At 46.5% G+C, this 25,824-nt stretch overlaps 9 protein-coding genes across 9 annotated transcripts; 6 read left to right on the top strand and 3 right to left on the bottom strand.

Annotated features, from left to right (window-relative positions):
• Positions 1–3,776: 3,776 nt before the first annotated feature.
• On the top strand, positions 3,777–5,949 carry VC83_04397 (uncharacterized protein; the record flags this gene model as incomplete). Its single annotated transcript, XM_024468030.1, has 5 exons — positions 3,777–4,084; positions 4,149–4,392; positions 4,462–4,784; positions 4,846–5,222; positions 5,288–5,949. The coding sequence occupies 5 exons, from the start codon at positions 3,777–3,779 to the stop codon at positions 5,947–5,949; spliced, it is 1,914 nt and encodes a 637-aa protein (XP_024324668.1).
• A 1,636-nt stretch (positions 5,950–7,585) lies between these two features.
• Positions 7,586–8,011, bottom strand: VC83_04396 (uncharacterized protein; the record flags this gene model as incomplete). Its single annotated transcript, XM_024468029.1, has 1 exon — positions 7,586–8,011. The coding sequence occupies one exon, from the start codon at positions 8,009–8,011 to the stop codon at positions 7,586–7,588; it is 426 nt and encodes a 141-aa protein (XP_024324669.1).
• Positions 8,012–10,668: 2,657 nt separating this feature from the next.
• VC83_04395 (uncharacterized protein) lies at positions 10,669–11,602 on the top strand (the record flags this gene model as incomplete). Its single annotated transcript, XM_024468028.1, has 2 exons — positions 10,669–10,778; positions 10,831–11,602. 2 exons carry the CDS (start codon positions 10,669–10,671, stop codon positions 11,600–11,602), a joined length of 882 nt encoding a protein of 293 aa, XP_024324666.1.
• A 183-nt stretch (positions 11,603–11,785) lies between these two features.
• VC83_04394 (uncharacterized protein) lies at positions 11,786–13,328 on the top strand (the record flags this gene model as incomplete). The annotated part of the gene is made up of 3 exons (XM_024468027.1): positions 11,786–11,928; positions 11,974–13,101; positions 13,298–13,328. The coding sequence occupies 3 exons, from the start codon at positions 11,786–11,788 to the stop codon at positions 13,326–13,328; spliced, it is 1,302 nt and encodes a 433-aa protein (XP_024324667.1).
• Positions 13,329–13,553: 225 nt separating this feature from the next.
• On the bottom strand, positions 13,554–16,646 carry VC83_04393 (uncharacterized protein; the record flags this gene model as incomplete). The annotated part of the gene is made up of 4 exons (XM_024468026.1): positions 13,554–15,910; positions 15,959–16,179; positions 16,229–16,588; positions 16,644–16,646. 4 exons carry the CDS (start codon positions 16,644–16,646, stop codon positions 15,643–15,645), a joined length of 852 nt encoding a protein of 283 aa, XP_024324672.1. The 3' UTR covers positions 13,554–15,642.
• A 1,669-nt stretch (positions 16,647–18,315) lies between these two features.
• VC83_04392 (uncharacterized protein) lies at positions 18,316–19,110 on the top strand (the record flags this gene model as incomplete). The annotated part of the gene is made up of 1 exon (XM_024468025.1): positions 18,316–19,110. The coding sequence occupies one exon, from the start codon at positions 18,316–18,318 to the stop codon at positions 19,108–19,110; it is 795 nt and encodes a 264-aa protein (XP_024324673.1).
• Positions 19,111–19,940: 830 nt separating this feature from the next.
• VC83_04391 (uncharacterized protein) lies at positions 19,941–20,397 on the top strand (the record flags this gene model as incomplete). Its single annotated transcript, XM_024468024.1, has 2 exons — positions 19,941–20,132; positions 20,188–20,397. The coding sequence occupies 2 exons, from the start codon at positions 19,941–19,943 to the stop codon at positions 20,395–20,397; spliced, it is 402 nt and encodes a 133-aa protein (XP_024324670.1).
• Positions 20,398–20,784: 387 nt separating this feature from the next.
• Positions 20,785–22,512, bottom strand: VC83_04390 (uncharacterized protein). Its single transcript, XM_024468023.1, has 3 exons — positions 21,807–22,512; positions 21,626–21,759; positions 20,785–21,580 (listed from the first exon to the last, which is right to left on the bottom strand). The coding sequence occupies exons 1-3, from the start codon at positions 22,481–22,483 to the stop codon at positions 20,910–20,912; spliced, it is 1,482 nt and encodes a 493-aa protein (XP_024324671.1). The 5' UTR covers positions 22,484–22,512; the 3' UTR covers positions 20,785–20,909.
• A 169-nt stretch (positions 22,513–22,681) lies between these two features.
• Positions 22,682–24,861, top strand: VC83_04389 (uncharacterized protein). The gene is made up of 3 exons (XM_024468022.1): positions 22,682–23,453; positions 23,510–24,001; positions 24,052–24,861. Exons 1-3 carry the CDS (start codon positions 23,205–23,207, stop codon positions 24,538–24,540), a joined length of 1,230 nt encoding a protein of 409 aa, XP_024324455.1. The 5' UTR covers positions 22,682–23,204; the 3' UTR covers positions 24,541–24,861.
• Positions 24,862–25,824: the final 963 nt, after the last annotated feature.

Here is a 25,824-nt window from a genome sequence, read left to right as displayed (position 1 = left end):
TAGTGTCTTTTTACATAAGTTACTAAAGGTTTTAACTTTTGCCATATAAATTTTTAGTATGGCAAATCTAAAATTGTTAATAACTACCTAATAAGGCTAGCTTACATGCTAGCGTTTTTAATTATAACATATAAGTATATAAATTATCTAAGTTTAATAACATTAAGCTTTAGCAAGTCAATTAAAGTAATTATTACAAGTGTGAATTATATATCACGTGAAGTGAATTTGCTTGTGAATTTACCTGTAAAATTGAAATAGCCGGTCTGGCCATGTAGCCGGTCTGACCACGATCTACGTTAACTACCACCTTTAAAAAATTGAAATTGTTCAATTACTACTAGGCTAATTCATCTAAATCGCTGTAACGTAACTCGTGGCGTAACGGGACAGATGGCGTAACGGGACGCTTTGCCAGAGCCACCCTCACCCTACCAAAACCAAGGTCACATGACCAAAATTAAAACATTAATAACTTTTGTAATAATGCTTATGACGCTTAATCCTCTTAGACTATTACTCTTTATATCATACTCTAACATGTGTAAAAACCCTAGTAGTACTAGTTTTGTTTTACAAAAGATATTAAAGCTTATATTTTACTATATAAAATATTTATATGGTAAAAATTAAACTATAAATAACTACTTAATAAGAAGAGCTTACACTCTAGCAAATTCGGCTATAAAAAATAAGACTATAAAGAGTAATAGTCTAAGAGGATTAAGTGTTATAAGCATTATTACAAAAGTTATTAACATTTTAATTTTAGTCATGTGACCTTGGTTTTGGTGGGGTGCGGGTGGCTCTGGCAAAGCGTCCCGTTACGCCATCCGTCCCGTTACGCCACGAGTTACGTTAGCTCTTCTTCACCCTCTCTGTCTATTTCCTCAATTGTAGCTTCCTCTATAAGTCGTGGTGTTGTTCTAGGCCTCTGTGAAGCTGTTGCTGTTGCTGCTTCTGCTTCTGCTAGTTACTTGCGACCGGAGTTCTTCGGTAGACATGTGGAATTGACCCTTCAAAACAGCTCTTTTACCCTTCTTTTGCTCCCTTCTTTTCTGAATTATGTTGCGCAAGTTATCCGTCTCTCTTTGCTGTAATGTAAGTCGTGGCGTAAGCGGCGACATGGCGTAAGCGGCGACATGGCGTAAGCGGCGACATGGCGTAAGCGGCGACATGGCGTAAGCGGCGACATGGCGTAAGCGGCGACATGGCGTAAGCGGCGATTCTGGCTACCCCACCAAAATACAGGACCCGGCCACCTCACCAAAATCCAACGACCCAACAATTATCATACTACTACAATGGTCAGACAGAGGAATAAACAGGCTCAAGAGCTTGATTTGCGACTGTCTGAAGCAGTTCTAGGAATTAAAACTAGAAAATACAAATCTGCTCAAGCTGCAGCCATTGCTTTGAACCTAAGGCCTGATACTGTGCGGAGACGCATCCGTGGTACACTAACACTAACAGAGGCACGCCAACAGCAGCAGCTCCTATCAAAAAATCAGGAAAATACACTTTTAAAGTGGATTAAAGGGCTTACAAGTAGTGGCTATGCTCCTAGTCACCGGATTCTAAGAGAGGTTGCAGAGGAAATGCGCTCAAACAAGTGCCGGGTCTTCCAGGTGAGTTGGTGGATGTGGTTGTCAATTGACCAACTTGGCTTCTAAGCTCCGCTCCTAACCTCTACTCCTGACTGAGCTCAACTCCCGAGTCTCAGGAGCCAGGACTCGGCTAAGCTGACTAGTGGCTTGGCAGACCCCATCAAATCAATCTGCCCAGGAAACTCGACCAGCTCAGCAAAGCCGACCAACTCAGCAGAGCCGACCGACCCAGCAGACCTGACCAACTCAACAGACACAAACTCAACAAGAGCACATTCCTAACTTACCCCTTGGGCAAGATTGGGTGCCACGGTTCATTCAAAGACATCCTAACTTATGTGTTAAGCTAGGAAGAAGGGTTGAGGCTCAAAGGATGAATGGGGTCACAAAGCAGGTGTTGAAGGCGTGGTTTGACGCATACAAGAGCCTCACAACAGAGCAAAAAATCGAAAACTACAACACCTACAACATGGATGAGACTGGATTTTCAATTGGAACAATGCAATCTACACGAATTATAGTCGATTCTACACTTAGGACGCGTTTTCAGGCACATCCAGGAAGGCAGGAATGGGTCTCTGCTGTTGAGTGTATCTGCATGGATGGAACAACCACCGACCCCCTCATTATCTTCAAGGGACAGAATATACTACAGAGCTGGATTCCAAAGGAGGTTATAAGCAAATGGCACTTCTCTGCAAATACAAAAGGGTGGACAAGCAATCTTCATGGATTAGAGTGGCTAAAACGCGTTTTTGAGCCTTCTACAAGAGCAAAAGCAACACTTCCAAATGGACAACTACAACAAAGGCTCCTTATTTGTGATGGCCATGACAGCCATATAAGTGGGAGCTTCATATCACACTGCATACAGAATCGCATATCGCTCCTTATACTACCTCCACATACCTCACATATACTCCAACCACTTGATGTTGCAATTTTTGGACCTTTGAAAAGACACCTCACAACAGCCCTCTCACACCTTAATGAGGCGCTCCTACGCATACAGAAAGCAGAATGGATGGATGCATACATACAAGCAAGAGCAGCTGCATTTTCAAATTCAAATATAGCTTCTGCTTGAAGAGGAAGTGGGCTACAGCCATTTCAACCGCAGACAGTTATCCGCGCAGCTACGCTTCCTACAACAGATGCAGTAATAGTGCGGCCAAAGACTCCAACAGAGCATGACATTTTTGAGAAAGTATTTCTGAACAGCAGTCCACCTGATTTTTCAACACTTCACAAAGCAAATACAGTACTCTCTTCTACAATAAGTCGTGGCATTCTCAACACTCCTACAAAGCGATATATTCATAAGTTAGCAGATGAGACAGAGCGGCTCAATACATGCCACATACTACAACAAAGGGAGACAGATAACTTGCGCTCAATTATTCAGAAGCGCAGAGTACAAAATAAGGGCAAGAGAGCAGTTTTGAAGGGTCAATTCCACATCACAACTGAGGAGTTGCAGTCGCAAGTAGCAGAAGCAGAAGCAGCAACAACAGCTACATCACAAAAGTCGAAAATATCAACAACTCCACAAGTTACAACATCTATAATTGATCTAATTGATGATGGGAGTGAGGAGGAGCTATTTGACAGTGATATAGATGAATTAGCATGGTAATGGTAGAACTATTTTCAATTATTTTGAAGCTGCTCATATTTTGAAGGTGTGGCTTACCCCACCATCCCGGTATGGCCATGGCCCCGGTATGGCCACGACCTACGTTACCTTGCGGCAAGCTGGCTGCTGTTTTCGGCTGGTTTTGGCGCTGCTTTGTGCAGCCGAGTTGCCAAAATCTCACGCTGCTCTAACGCTCGGGTACGTACCTGATAGCAAAACGGCAAGACCCGGACCTAGCTGACTAATAGGAACACCAAAACCAGATCGAGCTTGAAGCAGGAAGCTTCTCATCTTTGACTTGCAGCCGTTTTGGCCCTCAAAAATATGGGTGCCCTCCAGCCCCTTGTGACTAAGTTAACGATGCCTTTCCTTATGTCTACCCTACCTTTCCTTCCCACCATACTTAATACCCTCCTCGCTCGCTCCTGTCTCTTTCCTCTTCCACAATACAGTTCCTTTGGAGCAGGTTCCTTCCAACTTCTCTTACTTTCTCTTCAACACCAAGGCCGTCGTTGCCGTTGAGTTAATATGGTATGCGGCGTCGCCAGCTCTCACGAAGCCTCTCTAGCTGCAATGTGTCAGACTCCGAGAGCTGCTTCGATGTTGAGGATAACGTTGTGGATAGCGACTCCGATACTATTCCGACAGATATTGATAGCGATGTAGAGGATAATGCTAGGGGCGGCGACTCTGATACTACAGATGTTGATACAGATGTTGAAGACCACCCGCCAGAGTACTACCTTCATCAAGAAGATGATTCTGACTCTGATGATGAGATTGAGGATTATAGAGACAGTACTCTTTGTCTTATTGGCGGAATCGAGCAACGGTTTTACCGGTTAGTCTTATACCTTCACCTATCGTCCCTCTATGTTTGTATCGCTAACCCAATTAACTCATAGGTATTGTAAATATGTCGAAAAGGACCCTATTCAGTCGATGCGAGACGTCACTCCCCGCATGATTGGGGCCTTCTTCGACTGGGTGCTAAACCAACGTCGTGGAAAGGGTGGGAGAAGGCTAAAAGGCATTAAGACAGAGAGTAGCCTTATATCGTACTACAAGAACTTTCGGATGGCCTGCGAGAAGGCGACTGGTATAAGGATTGGGGAGGGTGACATAGTTTTTAAACGCATGGTAAATCGCGTAAGTCATACCTCCACCCTACTCTGCCGTATAAGTCCACATGAGGAAGGTTTACAAAGTAACGTCTAGAAACTACGAAAGTTAGCAAAGAAGCACAAGCTTACAAGAGAGAAGCGCGAAAAGGCAGCTATAGACGTAGAGTCTCTGTCAATGATTCTTCATACTAACCTAACTACTACAAAGAAGAGGTACACACATGGCCGGCAGCGCATTGCCATCATGCTATTTCTCCTGCTTGCTGGCTTCTCTGGAAACCGGCCGCAAGCTATCCTCGACCTCTGCTACTGCCACATTATTGTGAGCCTGCTCCGGAACCCAAAGGGCGGGCCCCACCGGATTCTAATTGAGTTCACATGTGAATTCACGAAGCAGTTTCTTGGCGTAAAGGAAGCGTAAGCTCTGCACTCTACCTCCCTCCCTCCTAGGATTCTACAGTTTAAGCTGACAAGCTAGTAATACTTTTGTTCTCCCTGAGATAATATTCGACCCGTCCTTGCTTCTCAGCCCACACGTTTCCCTACTAGGAATGATTATAGACGATGAAGCGTTCCAAGCCCCAAATCTCACGTCTGGCGAGGCTATCAGCAAGTTAGACATCCGGCCAGGCTGCAATCAGCTGCAGTTGTTTCTAAAGCCAGAAAAGGCCAACATCCCCATCTTCCGCAAGTCCGTCCGGACACCCTACGGGTGGGAGATCTCGCCTACCGAGCCGCTCCCGTATTCTACTCTCTTACGGTGGATGGAGGGCCTTGGAGTACTATCGTGCTTCCCACAGATTATCCGCCCATATGGTCTCCGGTACAACGCGGGCAACAAATTCAACAAGAGCGGTCCGTACCCTGTGCAGCGCAACCTCCCCTTTCCCTATAAAGCTTTGCTAACGATTGACGAATAGGGGACGTGAGTGATGCGCTCCAGAACATGATGCTACAGCACGCTGACATGCGCACCTTCATTGATCACTATCTCTCGCAGCGGGTAGGGGCTGATACTAGGGCTATAGTGTGCAGTTACGAGCCTCAGACCCACCTCATGGAGGCAGCGTGCCGGCTACTACGGTGGATCGATCCCTGCCGGCCGCAGGAGTTGACGACTGAGCAATCTCAGTCTGTCAATCAGTCCCCTCGTGTCCTCCGACTCGTCGCACGGCGAGAGAAATCAAAACACTGCTCTGTTGGTACAGTCACAACGCAACCCCATTACAAAGCTCTCACTAGTGATATCGCTAGGGAGAGGCAAAGGCAGAGAATTGCACTCCTAAAGAAGCTCCGGGACGAGTGGGACCTAGAGAAGTCAGTCAGCGACATCGAGTTGCAGCTCTCTGGTCTAAAGTTCGACGAGGACTTAAAGACTACCCTAGACCTAGCCGATGATATGCCTCAACCTCAAACGAGTTACAATATATCAGCGATGAAGAAGAACCACGATCAAATACACATATCCGAGAGACATATTCAAAGGTACAATATCCTCCGTTTAATCCTCAGCGGCCACAGCAACAGCAAGACTTATCACAAGCTGCACATGAAGAACGACAAATGCGCTACCAACAAGTGAAGAAAGAGATAGGGCTGACCGTCTTAACGAGACCTTATACGACATCCCAGATGACGATATCCCAGATAATGAAGATATAAGAGAAGATGGTAATAATGAGGAGCCTATACTTCCAACTATTCATGACGATGAAGATAAGGATATGCCGTCCTCGCCACCAACGCCTATCCAACGCCCTCGGAAGACTGGAGGAGATCTACTTGATATCTTTCAAGCTACTCGTCAAGACCCTATAAATACTTTAGGTATTAGTAGGTCTGGCCGGCCTCATCAAGCAAGGTGGAAAGATGTTCTTGAGCATATATAATATAGTGTTCTGATAATCTTCTGATAATCGTGGTACTTAGATAGAGGAATATACGTGATTCGTTCTCACAGCTTATTAGAGATGGTAGAGTGATGCTGATAAATGTAATACTTTAAGTTAACTTACAACTGTAACCATAAAACAGTATTAATCGTATGAGGGACTGTTCACGTAATGCATATATCTTACACGTGACAGCCGAGTACTCACTGGGTTTTTACAGAGTAACTGAGTATTGGCCTCACTCACCGAGTCGAGTGAAAGGTTCAGCTACTCACCCAGCTGAGTAACCCACTGAGTGAGTGAGCCGAGTATTGGGCGAGTAGTGCGCAGCCTACTGGTAATGATGCAATATTGAAGTTGCAAGGTGGGACTTTGTTAGCGATCTGCAATAGCGACGACGTGAGCCGATTCAAGAAGAGTGTATGTACGATCATCTTGTACTGTAGTATCTCAGGTGCCATGTTTCCTGTACCTACTACAGCAATCACATTTTGGCTCATTGCTCAAGTCAGGATGTACATAATCGGTGATCATCCAGTTTTGACCCCTGTGGAGTTTGTGGCTGCATCAACACGCATCAACCCGCATCAACCGTGTAATAAGCTAGCGCAGCGTCAAAATTGACGACAAGGAAAATCAACCCACCTCCAAAATTGATCCCTCGAACAAAGCGAAGAAAGGATAGAATACCGCTCCAGCCAGTTGTGACTCTATGACCATGAAATGGTAAATAAGAGCAACCAAGCAGCAAGGCAGTTTTTGTCATGCCAAAACTGGAGCGCTTTTGCCCCTCAAATTCTTGCTGGTAGCGTTCTCGCACCCTTCAAGGGTCTGTTTTCAACCCTCTATTGATGTAGCAATGCGACTTTTGGCTTCTTACGTGTAACTGGTAAAGCGAATTCTGGAGAAGACATACAAAAGGCAATAACTAACTGGAAAATAGTGAGCATTCATGTATCCGGGCTACAGCGATACACTTTTACGTTCCGGCTCAAACACTACGCGATCGAATGGCTGGACGTAAAACAAAGGCGCAAGCCTCGGGGACGTCCGATTACTCTCTAACGTAGAAGAGAGGACATTAGCACGATGAATTACACGAGTTACCAGTACTGCCCTCCCAGCAACACCTGTGTTGGCCCAAATCAATATCCTACAATTAAAGGAACGAATTCTCGACAATTAGAGTCGTTGCGGCGGCATCAAGAGGCTACATATGAGAAGATATCGCAGCGGTTTGGCAGTTTGACGAAAAGAACCAGAACTCGAGAACGTGTATAACATGGATGAGACGGGATTTGTAGTGGGAACGACGCAATCGGAAATTTAGTGGAACACTCGGGAGCAGCCTATGTATGTGTGTGGCTCACGCCCGCGGGTCTTAGGCCCATTACGCTCGAAAGCCCCCCACACCTCTAGAGACCGCCGCTCGAGGGAGTCGAGCGCCTCCCACGCCCCGCGGTCTCCAGAGCAGGGAGACTCGGGAGATTGGCTGGATCTGGCGATTTCAGGGCCCCAGAGCCGGGAGACTCGGGAGATTGGCCTGATCTGGCGATCCCAGTTCTCCAGGGAGCCGAGTTGCTCCCACGCCCCGCGGTCTCCAGAGGCGGGAGACTCGGAAGATTGGTTGGATCTGGCGATTCCAGGTCTCCAGAGGCGGGAGACTCGGGAGATTGGCTGGATCTGGCGATCATCCCAGGTCTCCAGAAATAGTGGGCTCTGGGGAGTGGCCGGAAGCGCAATGAAGGACATATTATTATATCCTGAAGGACCATTGGGAGCTCCTAGCCTCACTGCCTGGTTGATTTATTCGATTGCAGCTATGTAAGCCGTTCTAAACTGTTTCTCCATTTTCGTTCATAGTTATCTATAGATCTAATGACTCTGAACTTGTCAGACCTTTCCTAGCCTGCCCTTACTTCTATATACAGATTTTACTCGTCTACACTACGTATATTTAGATGGACTGCCCGGAATTGCTCTAGGATAACCTTGGCTGCTTGATGAGCTGCAGAAAGCGTTCGTGTCGACGCATGAGGCCTACCTACCCACATCCGGTGTCGCTCGTTCTCTACATTCCAAGAGGATGTGTCGCACCGTCTGTCGCCGGTAACCGCATTGGCATCATCTATGTCGGCCTTGTTGATGGCCTAGAGGTAGGCGCGTTGCTGATCTTTCCTGTGTGATGACCGAGGTGATCGGCCTTTGTATACCAATATGTGTGGTGAGCCGGTAAGAGGTAGTGATTTGTCTATGTATTCCGTTATAGAGTAGGTACTATTGCAGCAGCACCAAAATGATAGTTAATGTCGCTTCACCACTGCACATGCATCATGTTGTTTGAGTGCTGCTTTTGGATATTTATCACTGCGGGTGAATGGCGCTGTCCACCAAGGTGATACAATGTGCTGTTGGAGCTGCTTCGGCCGACTGAGCTGGTAGTTGCAGTTGGAGCGCTAGAAATGACTCCTCGATGCAGCTATAGTCGACAGAAACTTGGAATGATATTTTAAGTGATGATCTCAAGTCTAATAAGTGGCTCCCGGCGCGTCCAAAACGGTCCCCCTAGTGTAATGTTTTAAATGTAGCAAACGGCTCGTCGAAATCAATACTCGGCTCCAAGGTTGAATACTTGAGCTGGACAGCTCTTGCGTTCGTTTATGGCTTTAGAAGCGGCCGGAAGTCTGCGCTCTCCGTCTGTTCGCAGTTCAGTGATGGTGGATAGGCATAACTACTGGATAAGCTGTTTTTGCAAGCAACGGTACAGTAATGTCATGTGCAATTTTATGCTTACTGGGATCCCTGCTGTATGCCACGGCCGCCGAAAATTGCTTCCCTGCATACCAGACTATTCTGATGCTGATATGGCCTTCCAAAAGCAAACTGCTGCAGCCACTAAGTGCCAGCAACAGTCCAACTATGTTAAAATCTATCCCTACAATACTTGGAATTATAAGACACACCATCAAAGCGTCAGCTGTCGAAATACTACATCAAATAATGGGTAAAATACAGAAGCGACAAACCCAGAATGCATCTAGAAGGAAAAGCTCATTGATCAACAAGACATATGAGTATGGGAAGCTATATGGCGCAGATGTGGCTTTAATCATCTACCAGAATGGGCGATATACAACCTATAGATCTGTCAGCAAGCCCTGTTTTCCACCTTCGATGGAAGAAATTGTGAGTCCGCCCAAGATGTTAATAGGATTATGGTTAATTACAAGTTAGATGCTTTCATATCCAGTCCCTAATAATATATTGCCAAGTGATGTTGCTGAGAAATCTCAACGGAAACGGGAGCTAAAAAATCAGGAACAAGCGGGTAGTAAGGAGGAAAGTGTAGATACATAATATCGAGTATCGCTATCTACAAATCCGCAGACTTCAGTTAAACCTTCTGAACAAGGCTCATCGGGGCTTGGATCTCTGGGTGTACAACATGTATGTGCCTTTACTACCGCCAAAATTCAACACCCGATGATCTCGAGACGGAAGACATAACGAGCGCTATCAGTGTCTGCAACATCTCATACGCACTAGCGGGACTTCACTAGCTCCGTTGTTAGCATATCCGATGTGTAAAGGCAACTGAAGGGCATAGATGTGGAGTGGAAGTGAAGACTGTTTAATTTTGCTAAGTAAAGTGGTCTATAAACCAACGGCTAAAACTACTAACGTGAATCCCTGCATCACGGGACGCACCCCGTGACGGGACAAACTAGTAGTACTTTGAATTCAATTGATTATAATTTTGTGAGTCCACTGAAAATTCTAATATTTTTCTCTCGGTCGTGTTATGTGATTACTTCTGAACAGTCCAAACCCTGGCTACTCTGAAATTTACGATCACGTCGTCGCCGTCGGGCCTGATTGCGGAGGACGTCAATTCGAAGCATAATAGAACCCATCGACCTACAGTACTACCACGAGCTCTTTGCACCTTTCAAACTCATATAACACATTGATCTGTGTTTCCGAGCCTCACCACGATGCAGAAAAATCATTTTCAGCCTTGTGATGACCAGGGAGTGCTGTGTCATGCGAAGTCGCCATATGGGTTTGTACCTCCAAATTAAGCGATCAAGATTCCTGGTCACTTAGTAATACAGGTGGATATCTTACATAATAAAGCTTGTGGCAGGTGAGCTGTGGTTGCGTGTGGCGGAGCTAAGCCTTACCGAAAAGTCCCGTTCTCCCGATCAATCATGGATTCGAGCGACCGCATCAGAAGCTCCACACGGCAACCATGCCAGAAGTCTGCCCTTTAGGCGCCAAAGTCAGCCTTTTGAGGCTGAGCGCAGACAACATGCTTTGTCGTCCAGTGCAACAAACCTGTCTTTCACTCCCACTCTCTGCCATTTTTTCTTCACTTCATGTAGGATAATGGGCAAGCCAACTTCATCATGAGCTTTGGATTTAGCGTCGGCGACTTCATAACCGCAATCGAGCTTGCGAACAAGATCCGGAAGGAATTCGTGGATGCGCCGAGTCAATTCAAGGCTGTCTCAGATGAGTGCGTTATTTCAATAAGAATTTGATCTCTGCTGACTATTATATTCAAATAGGATCCGAGGTCTATCGATCGTCCTTCAAGATGCCGACGTTGCCTTTCCAAAACAAGAGCTTAACACTGACCAGAAGAGAGACTTGGAAGTCATTGACAAGGGTTGCCAAAATGTTCTCGACGAGCTCCAACGAATACTAGACAAATATAGCGAACTTGGTTCTGAATATGCGAGTGTTGGCAAGAGAATCAAAAGAGTGTGGAAGAGGCTCAACTGGAAGCTGGAAGACATCGACGAGCTTCGGAGTCGTATTAGTACAAACATTGGTTTCTTAGACGCGTTCAACGGACGACTTACTCGAGATAATGTGGTCAAGTTAGTGCGACATCAGGAAGATCAAGGACGTCAAACAGTGCTCGACTGGCTCGCCCCAGTTGACTATGCCGCCCAACAGAGCGACTTCATTAGTCGACGGGCGGTAGGTACTGGTCAGTGGCTTTTGGAATCGGCAGAGTTCCAGGCATGGGTAAAGACCGACCAGCAGGTATTGTTCTGTCCAGGAATTCCTGGAGCGGGAAAGACGATTCTCACCTCAATTGTTGTCGACTGTCTACACGCTAAATTTCCGAAAGACACGAATATTGGCATCGCATATCTATACTGCAACTTCCGTCGACAAGACAAGCAGAAGGCCGATGGACTTGTCGCAAGTTTGCTGAAGCAGCTAGCTCAAGGCCTATATCCTCTACCACAGAGTGTGAAATCTCTTTATGACAGCCATAAGGAGAAGCGGACGCGGCCGACATTCAATGAAATATCAAGTGCTCTCTAGTCTGTCGCTGCTCAATATTCGAGATGTTTCATCGTCGTTGACGCACTTGATGAGTGTCAAACATCTGGTGGCTGCAGGACGAAACTTTTGACCGAGATTTTCGCGTTGCAGTCGAAGTCCAGAGCAAATATCTTTTCCACTTCGAGATTTATTCCAGAAATCGAAGTACAATTTAAAAACAACATGCGATTGGAGATCCAGGCAAGCGATTATGATGTGCAGAGATACTTAGATGGCCATATGTCGGAGCTGTCTACGTGTGTTCTTCGCAATTCTGAGCTGCAGCGTGAAATAAAGGCCGTAATTGTAAAAGCAGTTAATGGGATGTATGTGACTTCCAGCTGTTAGTGAATAATGCTTACTAGTCATAGGTTCTTGCTTGCACAGCTCCACTTTGATTCACTAAAGGGCAAAAAGTCACCAAAGGCTATCCGTACTGCTTTGAAGGAGCTCTCAACTGGAAATGATGCATACGATGACGCATACAACGACGCTATGGAGAGAATTGAAGGCCAGCTCGCAGGCGAAAAAGAGCTTGCAAAGCAGGTCCTCTCATGGATCACCTGTGCAAAGAGGCCGCTGACGACGTCTGAACTTGAGCACGCACTTGCTGTAGAGCTTGGGGAGTTACAGTTTGACGAGGAGAATTTGTCTCCAATAGAGGACATGGTTTCAGTGTGTGCTGGACTAGTTACAGTCGATGAAGAAAGCGCTATCATCCGGTTAGTTCACTATACGACACAAGAATACTTCGAACGTACACAGAAACGTTGGTTCCCACAAGCAGAAACTGATATAGCGACAATCTGCGTTACATACCTCTCATTTAACGTCTTCGAGACTGGCATCTGCCAAAACGACGAGGAGTTCGAAGAACGGCTGCAGTCGAATCCACTTTACGACTATGCGTCACATAATTGGGGACGTCATGCTCGTAACGCTTCTACACTAATCCAAGAAGTCATTATCTTTCTTGAGAAAAAGGCTCAAGTAGAAGCATCGAGCCAAACACTTCTTGTCCTGAAGTTATACTCCACACGCTCAGGGTACAGTCAAAGATATCCCAGGCAAATGACAGGGCTACACCTTGCCGCATACTTCGGTCTTAAGGGTGCTGTTAACTGTTGCCTTCAGACAGGCCAATCAGCTCATCTAATGGACGGATCCGGCCGTACGCCGCTATCCTGGGCGGCGAGGAATGGGCACGAGGCTGTCGCCCAGCTGCTGCTGGACAAGGGCGCCGAGGTGGATGCAACGGATAGGCATGGCCGGACGCCGCTGTACCAGGCGGCACAGAGCGGGCACGAGGCCGTCGTCAAGCTGTTGCTGGACAAGGGCGCTGAGGTGGATCCAACGGATAGGCATGGCCGGACGCCGCTGTTTTGGGCGGCACAGAAGGGGCACGAGGCCGCCGCCAAGCTGCTGCTGGACAAGGGCGCTAAGGTGGATGCAAAGGATGGATCTGGCCAGATGCCGCTGTTCTGGGCGGCAGAGAAGGGGCATGAGACTGTCGCCAAGCTGCTGCTAGACAAGGGCGCTGAGGTGGATGCAAAGGATAGGTATGGCCGGACGCCGCTGTACCGGGCGGCAGAGAGCGGGCACGAGGCCGTCGCCAAGCTGCTGCTGGACAAGGGCGCTAAGGTGGATGCAAAGGATGGGTATAGCCGGACGCCGCTGTCTGGGGCAGCAGAGAAGGGGCATGAGACTGTCGCCAAGCTGCTGCTAGACAAGGGCGCTGAGGTGGATGCAAAGGATGGATCTGGCCAGACGCCGCTGTTTTGGGCAGCACAGAAGGGGCACGAGGCCGCTGCTAAGCTGCTGCTGGACAAGGGCGCTAAGGTAGATGCAAAGGATGGATCTGGCCAGACGCCGCTGTCCCAGGCGGCAGGGAAGGGGCACGAGGCCGTCGTCAAGCTGCTGCTGGACAAGGGTGCCGAGGTGGATGCAAAGGATAGGTATGGCCGGACGCCGCTGTCCCGAGCGGCAGAAAATAGGTATGAGGTGGTGGAACAGCTTCTACTTAGGCGAGGTGCGTTGGTAGTAGAGGATTTTTATGGCTTTGTAGCGCTATTTACACTTTAATCATTATCTACTTAACTTTTCCCACCCACCTCCAAAGTTTAGCCTCTTGTTATATACTTCTATCTACTTTGCAAGACTTTCTAGAAGCTGGCATTGAAATCAAATCACTAGCTATAGCATCAACCTGCAAGCTAGTTTTGAAACAAAGATGATATAATCAGGGAACCTGTTAATGTGTGCATCAGCTGTTCGAAGTGGGAATGTCAGCTTCTTCTTGAATAGTTAATTTGCTGACAAATCTGTGCCTAGCGTCAAGGTACGACGATGCTCACAGCCTCAGTGTGGCTGACGTTGGCTGTCAAAGCGGCAATAGTAGCTGAGTTGAACTGTGCCCTCTCAAGCAGGACCAAAAAGTGGCCGATATCTGCCAAAATCGGCCGCTTTCTCCTTTGGTTGAGAGATACTCCTCTGTCGCGACAAGCTTGTACAGAACGATAAACCTCTACAATTGTCAGCTCTGGTGTCCATACGGAATTCCGCTCTTTTATCGCCGCCGTCGCCACCACAGCCGCGTGAATCCCTACATTGCCGCCTTCAACAAGATGACCGTCCTCAAGTTTCCAGTTACGCCGCGAGAAGCGCGCGAATGGAATAACCGGCTGAAGTGCGAAGATATATCAGAGCAGCACAGTGAGACTGCGATAACCTGGTGAAGACCTTAATAGTGGCTCAGACGATGACAGCATGGCAACGACTGCGAGCACGGCGCTGTGCACAACAATCCACAAATGTATAACGAGGTGCTGGCGGGCATGACAATATCGAGCACAACAGCTGGCACAACGATGGCGGCAATGGCCTTCGCTGGGCATATCAAGCACGGTAGAAGGATACCAAAGGCCGCTCGCTATCTGTATTTGCTTGTCTGTACCTCCATACGGACATTATTATTATTGCGCCAAAAGGGCTATAAACACCAACTCCTGTACAGCAAAGCAACAGGTCGCGAAGCCAGCGCGAGCCTGCCTCAAACTAATCCCAGCTGAGGATCAGTCTATTTGATTCTCTATCTCTCGCACGGCAATACCATGATCTGCAAGGGCACGGTATGAATCGGGCACGCCGGGAGGAACGCCTTGTGCGAGTGCTTGACTGGCTCTGTCCATACTAGCCTACCGTGGTGATGGTGTTGTGAAGGGGACGAGTGACGGCGCTCCAGTGCCCAGGCACCACCGTGCTGCCGCGCGCCTGCCGTATGGAAAGTTCGAGACACCTGCTCTAACGCCACACGCATGGCAGTTTACGCCACACACATGACCAGACTTGAGTACAGTGGCTGAGTACAGCCTGTTACAAGTATTTGTATTCACCCAAACATTCAGCCACAGCCCTAATGAGCCACAGTCCAGATCAGCCACAGTCCCTGATCAACCACAGCCTTGCCATGGGTGACGTAAGCGAATTACATCATAGAAGCGTGGGAGGTATTAATCTGCGTGGCGACCATGCATGAATTTGCGCCGTACAGCCGCCACAAGGCTGATGACGATCTCCCGCATCGTAGTGGGGCCTCAAAGCTTATATAAGACTCTCTTATGGGGATTAGGAGTGATAAGAGTTCGTGGTGATGCTGTAGCTCGAGGGGTTCTATTATACTTCGAATTGACGCCCTCCGCAATTAGGCGCGACAGCGACGACATGATCGTAAATTTCAGAGTAGCCAGGGTTTGGTCTGTTCAGGAGTGGTCACACAACACGACTGACACAAAAATACAGGAATTTTCAATGGTCTCACAAATTTATAATCAATTGAATTCATAGTACTAATAGTTTGTCCCGTCACGGGGTGCGTCCCGTGATGCAGGGATGCACGTTATATAACAAAATAACAATCGTCCACCCCCTTCCCATCTCCCTCCTCCCCCGAATCGAAACGCTGGAGACGGAGCTGCGCCGTAACAAGCGTAGACCCCCCCTCAACTCGACTCGATTCCACTCCACCTTCTTGCACCATTCGATTAACAGTAATTCTCTGCATATAAACTGTAGATGCTCAGTTCTTGCGAATTACCATTCTGACAAAGATCTTTGATACACTTAAAAAATGCTCGGCGGTTCTTCTGCGGTTGCCGACAGTCACCTGGGTGTCCCCAAATAGTATAGGGTCCGAGTGTTGCTGCATCCTGGATTTTGAACCCACAGTATATAATTGGTATCATCCTAAATGCCATGACAATATCGAGATGAGTTACCGCGTGTTTCAAGATTCCTATGCATGCCTCAATACTAATATATTAGATATTTCAAAGATAAATATAGATTGGATATACTTACTGTTGGGCGCCCTCGCTAATAAACCATGCCTGCAACAAAGGACGGGTAAAATCATCCTCTTCTATACATGCAAAGCAGAGCGACCATGTTTCATTAGTGAGATAACTTGTGAGATCATCGTCAGTCGTCACTTCAAATATAAGACCTCTGAAGGCCTTAAAGACCTTAAATGTACAATTTTTATCGCTGGCTAGACGTTCGATTTGCTCTTCAAGTTTTTGCTTTAAGATAGGTTAGTATATAAACTCCAATCAGGATCAATAGATTTACCTTGAGCTTGTCAAACCGTGAGTCGTATGCAGCAACGTCTAGATACTCTCTAGCCTGTACACTATACCTATATGCCATTTTTTGTTCTACTTGTTGATTTCGATCCTTGCTCATAGCAAACAGGTGCAGGCCCCAGTTCGCTATATTTGAATCGGTGAACGCTTGCCTCGCAGAAATAAGAATAACGCATTCAGGAACTGACAGACTCTGCGTCACCTGCCAGAATATAGGGCTTATTTTTCTCGTCAATAATTGAGCACTTTCTTGCGAATACCCCTTAAGCAGGACATCGGGATCGAAAAATGGAAGAAATATATCGGAAATTGCTTGGGAAACTAGCGTTTGGTCTGGCGTGGGTTCCTATTAGATCACTAATTAGAACATGGGCTTTCGCGAGTGGTTTCTCTGTACTCACCATGCTGTCTCTAGGTTAGAGATGGGGTTTGCGAGAGGGCCGACTTTGTGGATATGGCGTTTCTTATATACATGCTGCAGAATTCTAGAGGCAACAAGGGAGGTACTAACGTGCTGTCCTCAATTGGATAACAGCATTGAACCATCATGAATTAATACATTGTACGCAGTCCTAAAAGTTCACGAATATTCATGAACCACTTCAACATTATTAAGGCACGGTTTACGAAAGTTCGCGAATATTCACGATTCAATACATTGTAATTGGTCCTAAAAGTCGATCCCTACAAATTAACTAGCTCTAATTGTGTATAAATGCCTACCATGTCAAACAGACAGAAGGTGGTTAACCCATTCATTGCTCATGTTACGCGTAATTGTGTTTGCTTGCGTTTGGACTCCGCATGAAGGATCCAATGAGAACGACAATAGATCTTTACCAAATACGGGTTGCTTGGCATCCCATGGGATGCCAAGCAACCCGTATTTGGTTACTTGGTTACTGTGGTTGTCAGCCTCTCCAACCGGGTCACAGGCCCCAAACAATGCCAACAAAAGCAAAAGCAAACGCAAATATTGGCGTGGTGGACAGGTCGAGGCTGCCAGTAATGGAATTCCGAATCGATAGGTATATCCTGCAGTTTCCCAGAGAATCAGTGCACTCCAATGCGTGAGTCAGAGACTTGCGATGTCAGTGTTGCCCTGTTATTTCAGTACAGTGTCAATTCAGTGGATGCGTTGGATATGGCTTGTGTTGGAAAGAATTCAACAGTTGGCAATTATCGATACTCACTCTGCCTCGGGGCTCATAGAGATATATATACGTAGGCATTGACCACCCATAAACTCAGAAGACTTTTGATATTGTCAACACGTTCCCGCCTTGCACAACCAGCTCCTGTTGTTTACGAAGCCAGGATTTTAGCCGCCATCTATAAAATTCGTCCTTTAGAACCACTACTCTATTGAAGCGTCGCCATGCCTTGTGGCTGCCAGCGAGTATTGTACGTACTACATACAAAAATTGCACCGCGCCTATAAAGCATGTGAAAGAGGTGACATCATTTTTTACGTGCTCGGAAAAGGAGCATACGGGGTTTGTCGACACCTACCTGGCTTCCTCTATGGTCAAGGTACCAGGACATATCTGCCCTAAGTGTTGAGTATGAAACGCAAAACCATAGAAAACGACCTTTCTAATGCTGAGTAGTGCCTCGAAATGAGAGAACTCTTTAGCAAGAGCAGCAAGTTCTGAGTGTAACCATTTGTTGGGGCAGAAGGCAGAATTTCAAAGTCATGTGACAGAGACATTGTGGCAATGGGGACCGAATTTATATTCTACTTGTCAGGGAGCTTCCCTATCCGCTCTTTAATAAAACCTTTGATTTGCGCATTGTTCGTTACCGCTCATTATGTGCCCCTGTCTATGCCGAGGCAGCTCTTTCCTTTTCTGAGACGTTTGAGTAGCTTGTACTGTCGTATTATTACACTCGGTAAAGAGTTGTCCACGAACGTCGCATGCAGATAATGTGACTTGTTTTTTTCCTCAGACATCCGTCACATTTCGCACCCCATAAATTGGCCCACCACCCACCATAGATCAATAAAGGAATCTCACAAGATCAATCCAATAATTTCATCATTTTTACTTGCCTCACTATACTTGCCTCACTATGTCTAACGATGAATCGGAAGTCCATATATATTACCAGTACTGCCCACCGGGCGTACGACGAGTAATTGCGTCAGGTACCAGTGCCTGGATTGGTGAAGTGGATGAATCCACAGTTCTCAAGTATCCCCTCACTCTCGGTGGGGACATGAGCCGCCTCAAACTGGAATATGAAATTCTTCGCAAAGTTGCCAAACACCCTCGGATTATCGGACTCAAGTACCTTACAGCAGATGGGCTATACCTAGAGCGCGCTGCGAACGGAACATTGCATGATTACATAGTTGAATCGAATCATCCACCTGCCTCTCTTCAACAGCGATTAGCCTGGTGTCGAGAGGCCGCTGAAGCGGTTGCCCATGTCCACTCGAAGCGGGTCATTCACTGCGACATTCAACCTACAAATTTTCTCCTCGATGAAAATCTTCACTTGAAGCTCTCGGACTTCCAAGGAAATTATATATCCGAAACTGGCAATATCATTTTGGAAGGTGGAAGTGCCGAACCGTGCAGATTTTTCTGCCCTCGAAACGACCCGTTCCAAGCTGACATCAAGACGGATCTTTTCGCACTCGGTTGTACTATATATTTCATCATGATGGGCCACTGCGTCTTTCCTGATATTGTCGATGGAGAGGAGGGATGGGATGACAGAGTCCGAAGCCGTTTTGAAAATGCCCAGTTCCCGCAGGACTCTCAAATCTGCAGTGCCATTACTTCCAAGTGCTGGGAACTGAAGTACGGCTCTGCAATGGAGCTTCTACAGGATGTAGAAGCAATTGAACGTAAGATCTGAAAGAAACTCAGATCCAACCGGCGCCACGTTCCTCGGGGATATGTTGAGTGGGTGTCGCATGGCTGACTATTTCGATGTCGAGTCCAGAGGAGGCGAGAAGCTGAGGATTTGTTTAGTCAACGTTTGACGGATTTATGGATCTGCCCTTACCTGGTGAGAATAAAAAGGTTCTACCCACGGCCTTTGCGTGGAGATGTAATAGAGGATATCCCAGATAAACTTGAAACGCAAGAAACATTACTACGAAGCATGATAGGCGAAATGACGTCAGCCAAAGGTTGTGGACAACGTGTGCTTTGGGCTTGGTAATAGACAAGAGCAACGGTGACTTCCAGTAGCCGCTTGGACAGGAATCCTATCGAGTACCTTGAAGCTTTGAGTTGTTACAGGCACAAATCTGAGAGCGGAAGGTGACACCCAGGTCCTGTGTGCAATATTTGAATTTGCACCTGAAAGTATTGGAGCCTAAGTATTGGAGCCTAAAACCACTGACGGAGCAAGTCACATGGCATTGAGCCCCACCGCTTCCAAAGTCGCGTGAACTATATCTCCATAATTCTGTAAGGGAATAGGCTGAGTGTCGACAAAAGGAGAAAGATCAAGGCTACTCTTCTACAGAATTTCTGCCCAAGCACCAAAGGCCAAGTGATTCAGATAAATATAAATGGCTATAGTTAACATATTCTTGGGAAATTGCTGTCTGGATATTCGCTAAATCATCGCTTGGTTCACGTAATCTAGCCGAGCCGTAGGCTGTGTCTGATATCGTCAGAAATTCCGACCCCGCCAGAATCGACCTTCCGCAACACGACTTACAACTACCGAATATCATGGTTGCTGCTCTTGAACACCTCAAAGTCACAGACTTAACCAAGGAGGAACAAGATGCTGCTGCAGAGTGCGAGAGGCAGCTTGCTAATTTGAAATTTATACCATCGAACAATGGCTACGACTTCTGCGACGATCCAAGACTGGGAAATGCATCGGAAGCATTTTATAAAACATTTAATCCGTGGTTAAAGGTACATTCCATCAAAAAGAACCATAAGCTCAGAGCTAATCTGTGCCTCTATCTAGATGGGTGGTAAAAATATCATCTTCCAAGCCTTCCGATTCAATAAGTCTGCAATACTACCAGTGTCAGGGCTGGCACTCTTCATACCTACTATCACCACTGGAAATCCCACCATATCAGACCAAGAACTAAAAGTTGGGACTTATGTGCAACTCACTGAGGATGTGCTTGTTAAATCTGGAGTTTATTGCCTCGCATTTCGAAGCAACTAGTGATGAGGTCTAGCATGTGATGGGTTGGGACCATTGATTTATGGTGGCATTACGAGTGCTATCCTGCGGATTGTTCATGCCGTTGATCCAGTCGTCGATCTGGCCCGGAGGAGGAATATTGTGGCCGCTGTTGATTAAGTCGTCGATCTGATCCGGGGGAAGGGATAACACATGGCCCTGGTTCCAACCAGTGAGAGTGTTATCCTGATTATCCATGTTGCTGATCAAGTCATCGATCTGATCCGGAGGGGACAACACATAGCCCTGGTTCCAACCATTGAGAGTGTTACCCTGATTATCCATGTTGTTGATCAAGTCATCGATCTGATCCGGAGGGGACAGCACATGGCCCTGGTTCCAACCATTGAGAGTGTTATCCTGGTTATCCATGTTATTGATCAAGTCATCGATCTGATCCGGAGGGGATAACACATGGCCCTGGTTCCAACCATTAAGATTATTGTTTTCTGTAGGTAGTTATTAGCTATATTATCATACACCCCGTAGTTTGACTAACCTGGCTGGCGATATACTTGACTTGATTCCTTTTGTCCAGAGGGCTCTACCCAGGTTTTACTGGCCTTCTGGCTCTGTGAAAGCAGGCTCCACTGGCTTAATGGATTTGAACTCTGAAGCAATCTATTGACAGCGCTATCATATGAGGTGACATAACCAACACAGCTATTACCGGCCCTTGAATCCGATCCGGACATCTGTGTTTCACGAGAGACTCCATTGGATTGAAAACTTGCGAGGTTTCCAACCTCGGATCTGGGCGCTGATCCATCGAATGGCATGTGCGACTCCCATGTAGTCAAAGAAGTTGGCCCCAGTGTCGACGAGCTTTCAGCCGGGATTTGGTCCACCTCATGCTCTACTACTGTCAACAGAGCCTGCATCAAAGTACCATTGTGTCCCTGCTCATTCACTTCAGCACGCTCGTCGTTAGTTGCACTACACGCTGTAGTTGCTTTCAATCGTTTCCTCCCGAGCTGAGGATTACTAGATCCCCGCTTTTGAGACGTCTTTGTGGAGTTGGTAGTATTTCGGTCAACTTGAATGTATTGAGGATTTGGGGCGGGCGCTGTGGCTTTCTTTTGGCTGTGGCGCTGGCGCCTAGGCTTCGTGTGTTTTCCCTGGACATTGTCATTCATCCATACGATTTCAGGCATCACTGGTAGGCCTGAGACGTTAGCAAATATTATCGAGTGCATGACGTAGTACTTACGACTGTCATAATACGCAAGAATTTTCTCTCCCAGTTCATTATATTTACTTCCTATGGTGACTATCTCTTTCTCAATCAGATAATCCATTGCTCTATCAAATCGAGAACCCGTTGAGGGAAGCCATTTCTCCCATCTAACTGATCGTGAGCATTGCGATCTCGATCTATAGATAATACTCACATATTGTTTGGAATGGCATCTCCAAGTAGAAACAGGCTGCCAAGGCACAGCCTCTTTCCAATGCTGTCATACCTCGGGCCGGCCTGTATCAAGGTTTCAATAGTATTGCTGAGATCTTGCATGTTGTTGCCATCTTCCGGAGGGTCGTCGCCATCTTCAGGAGGATGGATAAGAGGGAACAGTGCGCTTGCAATTGTTTTGGCATCGTCATTTCGAGCCTGCCGTTCTCGTTGCCTATAAAGTGCCACAGACTGGAATCTGCGCAGGATACAGGAATGCGCATCCGATTGTTGAAGCTGTAAGCTTTCAAAGATAATCTCATATGCTGGATTTTTTCTACTATAAACCAGCTGTTTTTGTAGTTGCGTAAATGAACTTGGCTGCGCAGCCCATTTTTTTATATTGAGCTTCAGAAGCGTTCGCGTGTGATATTCAGTGGGGTCGAATTCGAAAATTTTAGCTATCCGTTGCTCACCCTCCGGAGGTTTCGGATTGAGCTTTCTCTTGTTCAATGTAAATGGGAGCTGGGAGGCTAAACGTTCGTTTGTTGACAAGAGCCTATCCAGCTGCCCTAAAAATTCACCCAGAGATTCGACCCACTGTGTAATTCCATCGAAGTCTTCTCTGCATACCTCTTCAAGTGGTTGTTGTTGTTGAAGTGCTGAGCACAAACACATATTTACGTTGTCGTAATGAAGTGGAAATCGTGCAATCGCGTGAGAATTTGGAGCAACTGTTGATGTAGCAGATCTTACCAAATACAGGTTTCTTGGCATCCCATGGGATGCCAAGAAACCCGTATTTGGTTACTGCAGTCAGGCGACTAGATCCGGAATGCGAACGTCGGAAGCCACCCTTGGCCGCAAAAGGAAACACTCAACACATTCATCACCTGTAGTCGTCATGTCTCAGCCTTTGTATACAAAGGATAGAGAACTTCGCAGCTCATTTTGTAGTTGTGTTAGCTATTGTTCCCCATCTCAGGCTTGTATGCTTGTCTCCGCCCAGGTATTGGAAGGGTATTGGAGTCCTCCATTTAACTTCAGGTAAGGCACAGATCAGGAAGATCCCATCCGCATAGGGTGATCAGATATATTGCGACGAGGGAACTGAATGTGAGGTCCCAACCCAGGTATGAAGACAGGACGACTTTGCATGCCGTTCCAGTCATTCTTGAAGACATCCGCTCTCCATATAAGAAGCTGCTGAGGAACGAGGCTGCCACCTCCTGAAGTTCTCATCTCATTCCTTTCAATCACACACATTCACTCTACACCGGTCACACTTGACCGCTTTTCTTTGCTCTCACCGAGTGTGCACTCTCTTGTTACTTTGTGCTTCGTTCATCTGCAGCAGTCTCCAAACGGCCATTGATTCTTCTGATTCGCTCCTCTCACCATGGACTTCCGTTCAGCATTGATTTACATCTCCAACCGACGAGAGGAAGCTCGGGCCGCACATTCAAGAAAACTGGCTATATTGATGACAAACAGGGATTGGGGTTGCTTTATCCAATTGTGCCCCAAAGACTTCCTGTCATACTCGAGAAGAGTATATGAAATGGACTCACGGTGGATACGCCTCGCTGAGGATGTTACAGCTTGTGCCATTGCTGGCTTATCTGAGCCAATTAGTGGAGTTGCCCAGGTACAGTTGGATATTACCTATGTCATCTGATTTTTTACTGACTTGATTTTCAACAGGAGTTGCAGCATCTTCGAAACTACTTCTCGTTCACAGCTATGCTTCAGGGTCTTCAAAAAGCCGGGTGCTTTCCCGAAAACCTATCGGCCTTCCGGGGATTCATTGAGCCAGATAAAAATTATCAACTTTGCCGGGCTGCACATCTGAAGAACCCAGGGCTTCCTTTTTTACACCCTCACGTCCATGAACTACGCCTTCAAATGGCAACGGAAAGCCGACAGGGCATTGAAACAGGAAAAATATTACAGGAGCTTTTCCAGTTTGTGGCATATCGCAGATGGACTGACTACCATTCTGTGGATGAAAGTCTTCCAGACTGGTCGCCTCTGGTGACCTGGAACGCATTCACTTTACTAGTTTCTTTTCTCAGTACACCATGGCGTTGGGCCAGTAACACAATCTGGCTGGAAAGAGCGCCTTTGCCAGACATTGAGAGAAGCGCTGAAATACCAACGAGGCCAATGTCAAGTCGGGGAGACGACGAAGAAATGGTATGCTAGTTTCTCAATCTATCTCTTTTATCAACTAACATGGGAAGCAGGGTGTATCCAGTATATACCGACAAAATGGGTCTCAGCTCCCAGAGCAATTCTCTCAGAATTTATTGGAGGAGCCACTTGACGACGAAATAATGTCGCAATACTCAACGGATGGCACTGCACTCCTTGAACTGGGATTTGATGAAACGCGATATACGTTTATACTACTATCAAACCTAGAACACAGTGAGATAGTCAAAGTGGTTCTCCCCGATACTCTCCAAAATGTCATTCAACTTCTACATGTGCCCTATGCGCAAGAACTACCGGATGAGTCTTGGGAGATGGTTTCACAAACGTCCAATCTCACATCTGTACTGGACAAACTCAGGGAGACGTTTCCTACTTCTTGTATCAATCCACACTATGATCCATACATACCTACTGAGGATGAAATACTCAAGCATGGACTTGACGTGGCAAGAACCCTACGTTATGTCTGCTTCCAGGGAAGGTTAGCAGATGCAGGGGCGGCGGGGTCACTGGCATGATCAATCTTCTATGGAGAAAATCCAGCATCGTTTCTGCTCAAGTTGTTCAACTATCTTCCCAGTGCGCCATTTACTAATCTAAGAGTTGCGCAGGATGTTTATTGCCAGTCTCTCGAGTCCCAAGCCGCATTCCATGGCCTCCTCATTTTTCGACTCCGAGGATGCGGAGCAAGTGGTTTGGTCTCTGATGATTCTGGTTGAAATTGTCAGTTTCCATAGCTCAATAGGGAGAGGAAATATACCAAGTGCGCTTGAGAACGGTGTTTCATCTGCATTTCTTGAGCATCTCGTAACTTCTTAATTGAACCTATATGTATTTTGTGGCCATCATCTTGAATACGCCCTTCGTTGTGTATATAATAGTCCAAGTGATTTTTGATCTCCTCATGAGATGAGAATGTTTTCGAGCACCAGCTACAAGTCCAACAAAGTCCCATTATATATATGACCAGAGTTGTTTCTTCATCTGGAATGATCTTGCAGCGGGAAGGCAAACGTATATACAGCGACCACCCATGCACTTGTAATACAGAAACGTCCAAGCTTTAGCTACATAGTTCTGGCGATGCACAAAGCCAGTAGTTTAATATGATCGGCTGGCAAGGTTGTTCGTGAAAAGGAGGATGCGTGAAGGTGAGACAAGGAACTGTGCTTGAAAGGGAATGAAACTATTCGTAGCTCTTGCTAGAATGATCAATGAAAGGGACGGTCTCTACAATTTCTCATGTCAGTTTGTGGTATATATATCCATGCTCCTTGATAGATTCCTTCGCTCCTATGCTATTTCCTCTATCTCATAGCAGTCTACCTTTTAAACGCTTTTATTATGGCCGGATTACATGCAGATGGATACCGTGCCTTGGCTGCTATTTTCGCTCCAATATTGAAGCCCGATCTCCTCATCTCGCCCTTGACGTTTGTAGGGCCAGATGTTGTGAAGTTCAAGGAGATATTACGGAACGCATTTCTACTCTGCTCGCCTTATGAGTGCAACATACTTCGTTCTGCACAACAATATTTTCCGAACTGGTTTGATCTACACTGTTTTGCCTTTGACAAAAAGGAGCAAAGCACTCAAGCAGCTGCATTGACGCATAATTATTCAACTATAACGGGAGAGGCTATAGATATAGCCAATTACTTGTTGAATTTCAATTATATTGTGGTTAGTCCGCTGCTCATTACTCATAATAACTGCTTACATTTCAAGGATAAATATAAACCTCAGATCAAGGCTCAGGTTTTAGAAGCCGGGTATTCATTTCAAGTCCACGAGACTTACAT

This window comes from Pseudogymnoascus destructans, assembly GCF_001641265.1.
Source record: "Pseudogymnoascus destructans isolate 20631-21 unplaced genomic scaffold scaffold_9, whole genome shotgun sequence".
Taxonomy (NCBI): domain Eukaryota; kingdom Fungi; phylum Ascomycota; class Leotiomycetes; order Thelebolales; family Thelebolaceae; genus Pseudogymnoascus; species Pseudogymnoascus destructans.
The sequence above is the reverse complement of the archived record's forward strand: the minus strand, read 5'-3'. Positions and strand labels throughout refer to the sequence as shown.

Bases quoted from the DNA above. Each gene is read 5' to 3' on its own strand.
- VC83_04390 (XM_024468023.1), bottom strand. From the start codon at position 22,483: ATGTGTTTGTGCTCAGCACTTCAACAACAACAACCACTTGAAGAGGTA. The intron at 21,760-21,806 runs GTGAGTATTATC...ACGATCAGTTAG, and splicing joins GATGCCATTCCAAACAATAT to ATGGGAGAAATGGCTTCCCT. The intron at 21,581-21,625 runs GTAAGTACTACG...CTAACGTCTCAG, and splicing joins TCTTGCGTATTATGACAGTC to GCCTACCAGTGATGCCTGAA.
- VC83_04389 (XM_024468022.1), top strand. From the start codon at position 23,205: ATGGACTTCCGTTCAGCATTGATTTACATCTCCAACCGACGAGAGGAA. The intron at 23,454-23,509 runs GTACAGTTGGAT...GATTTTCAACAG, and splicing joins CAATTAGTGGAGTTGCCCAG to GAGTTGCAGCATCTTCGAAA. The intron at 24,002-24,051 runs GTATGCTAGTTT...CATGGGAAGCAG, and splicing joins GGGGAGACGACGAAGAAATG to GGTGTATCCAGTATATACCG.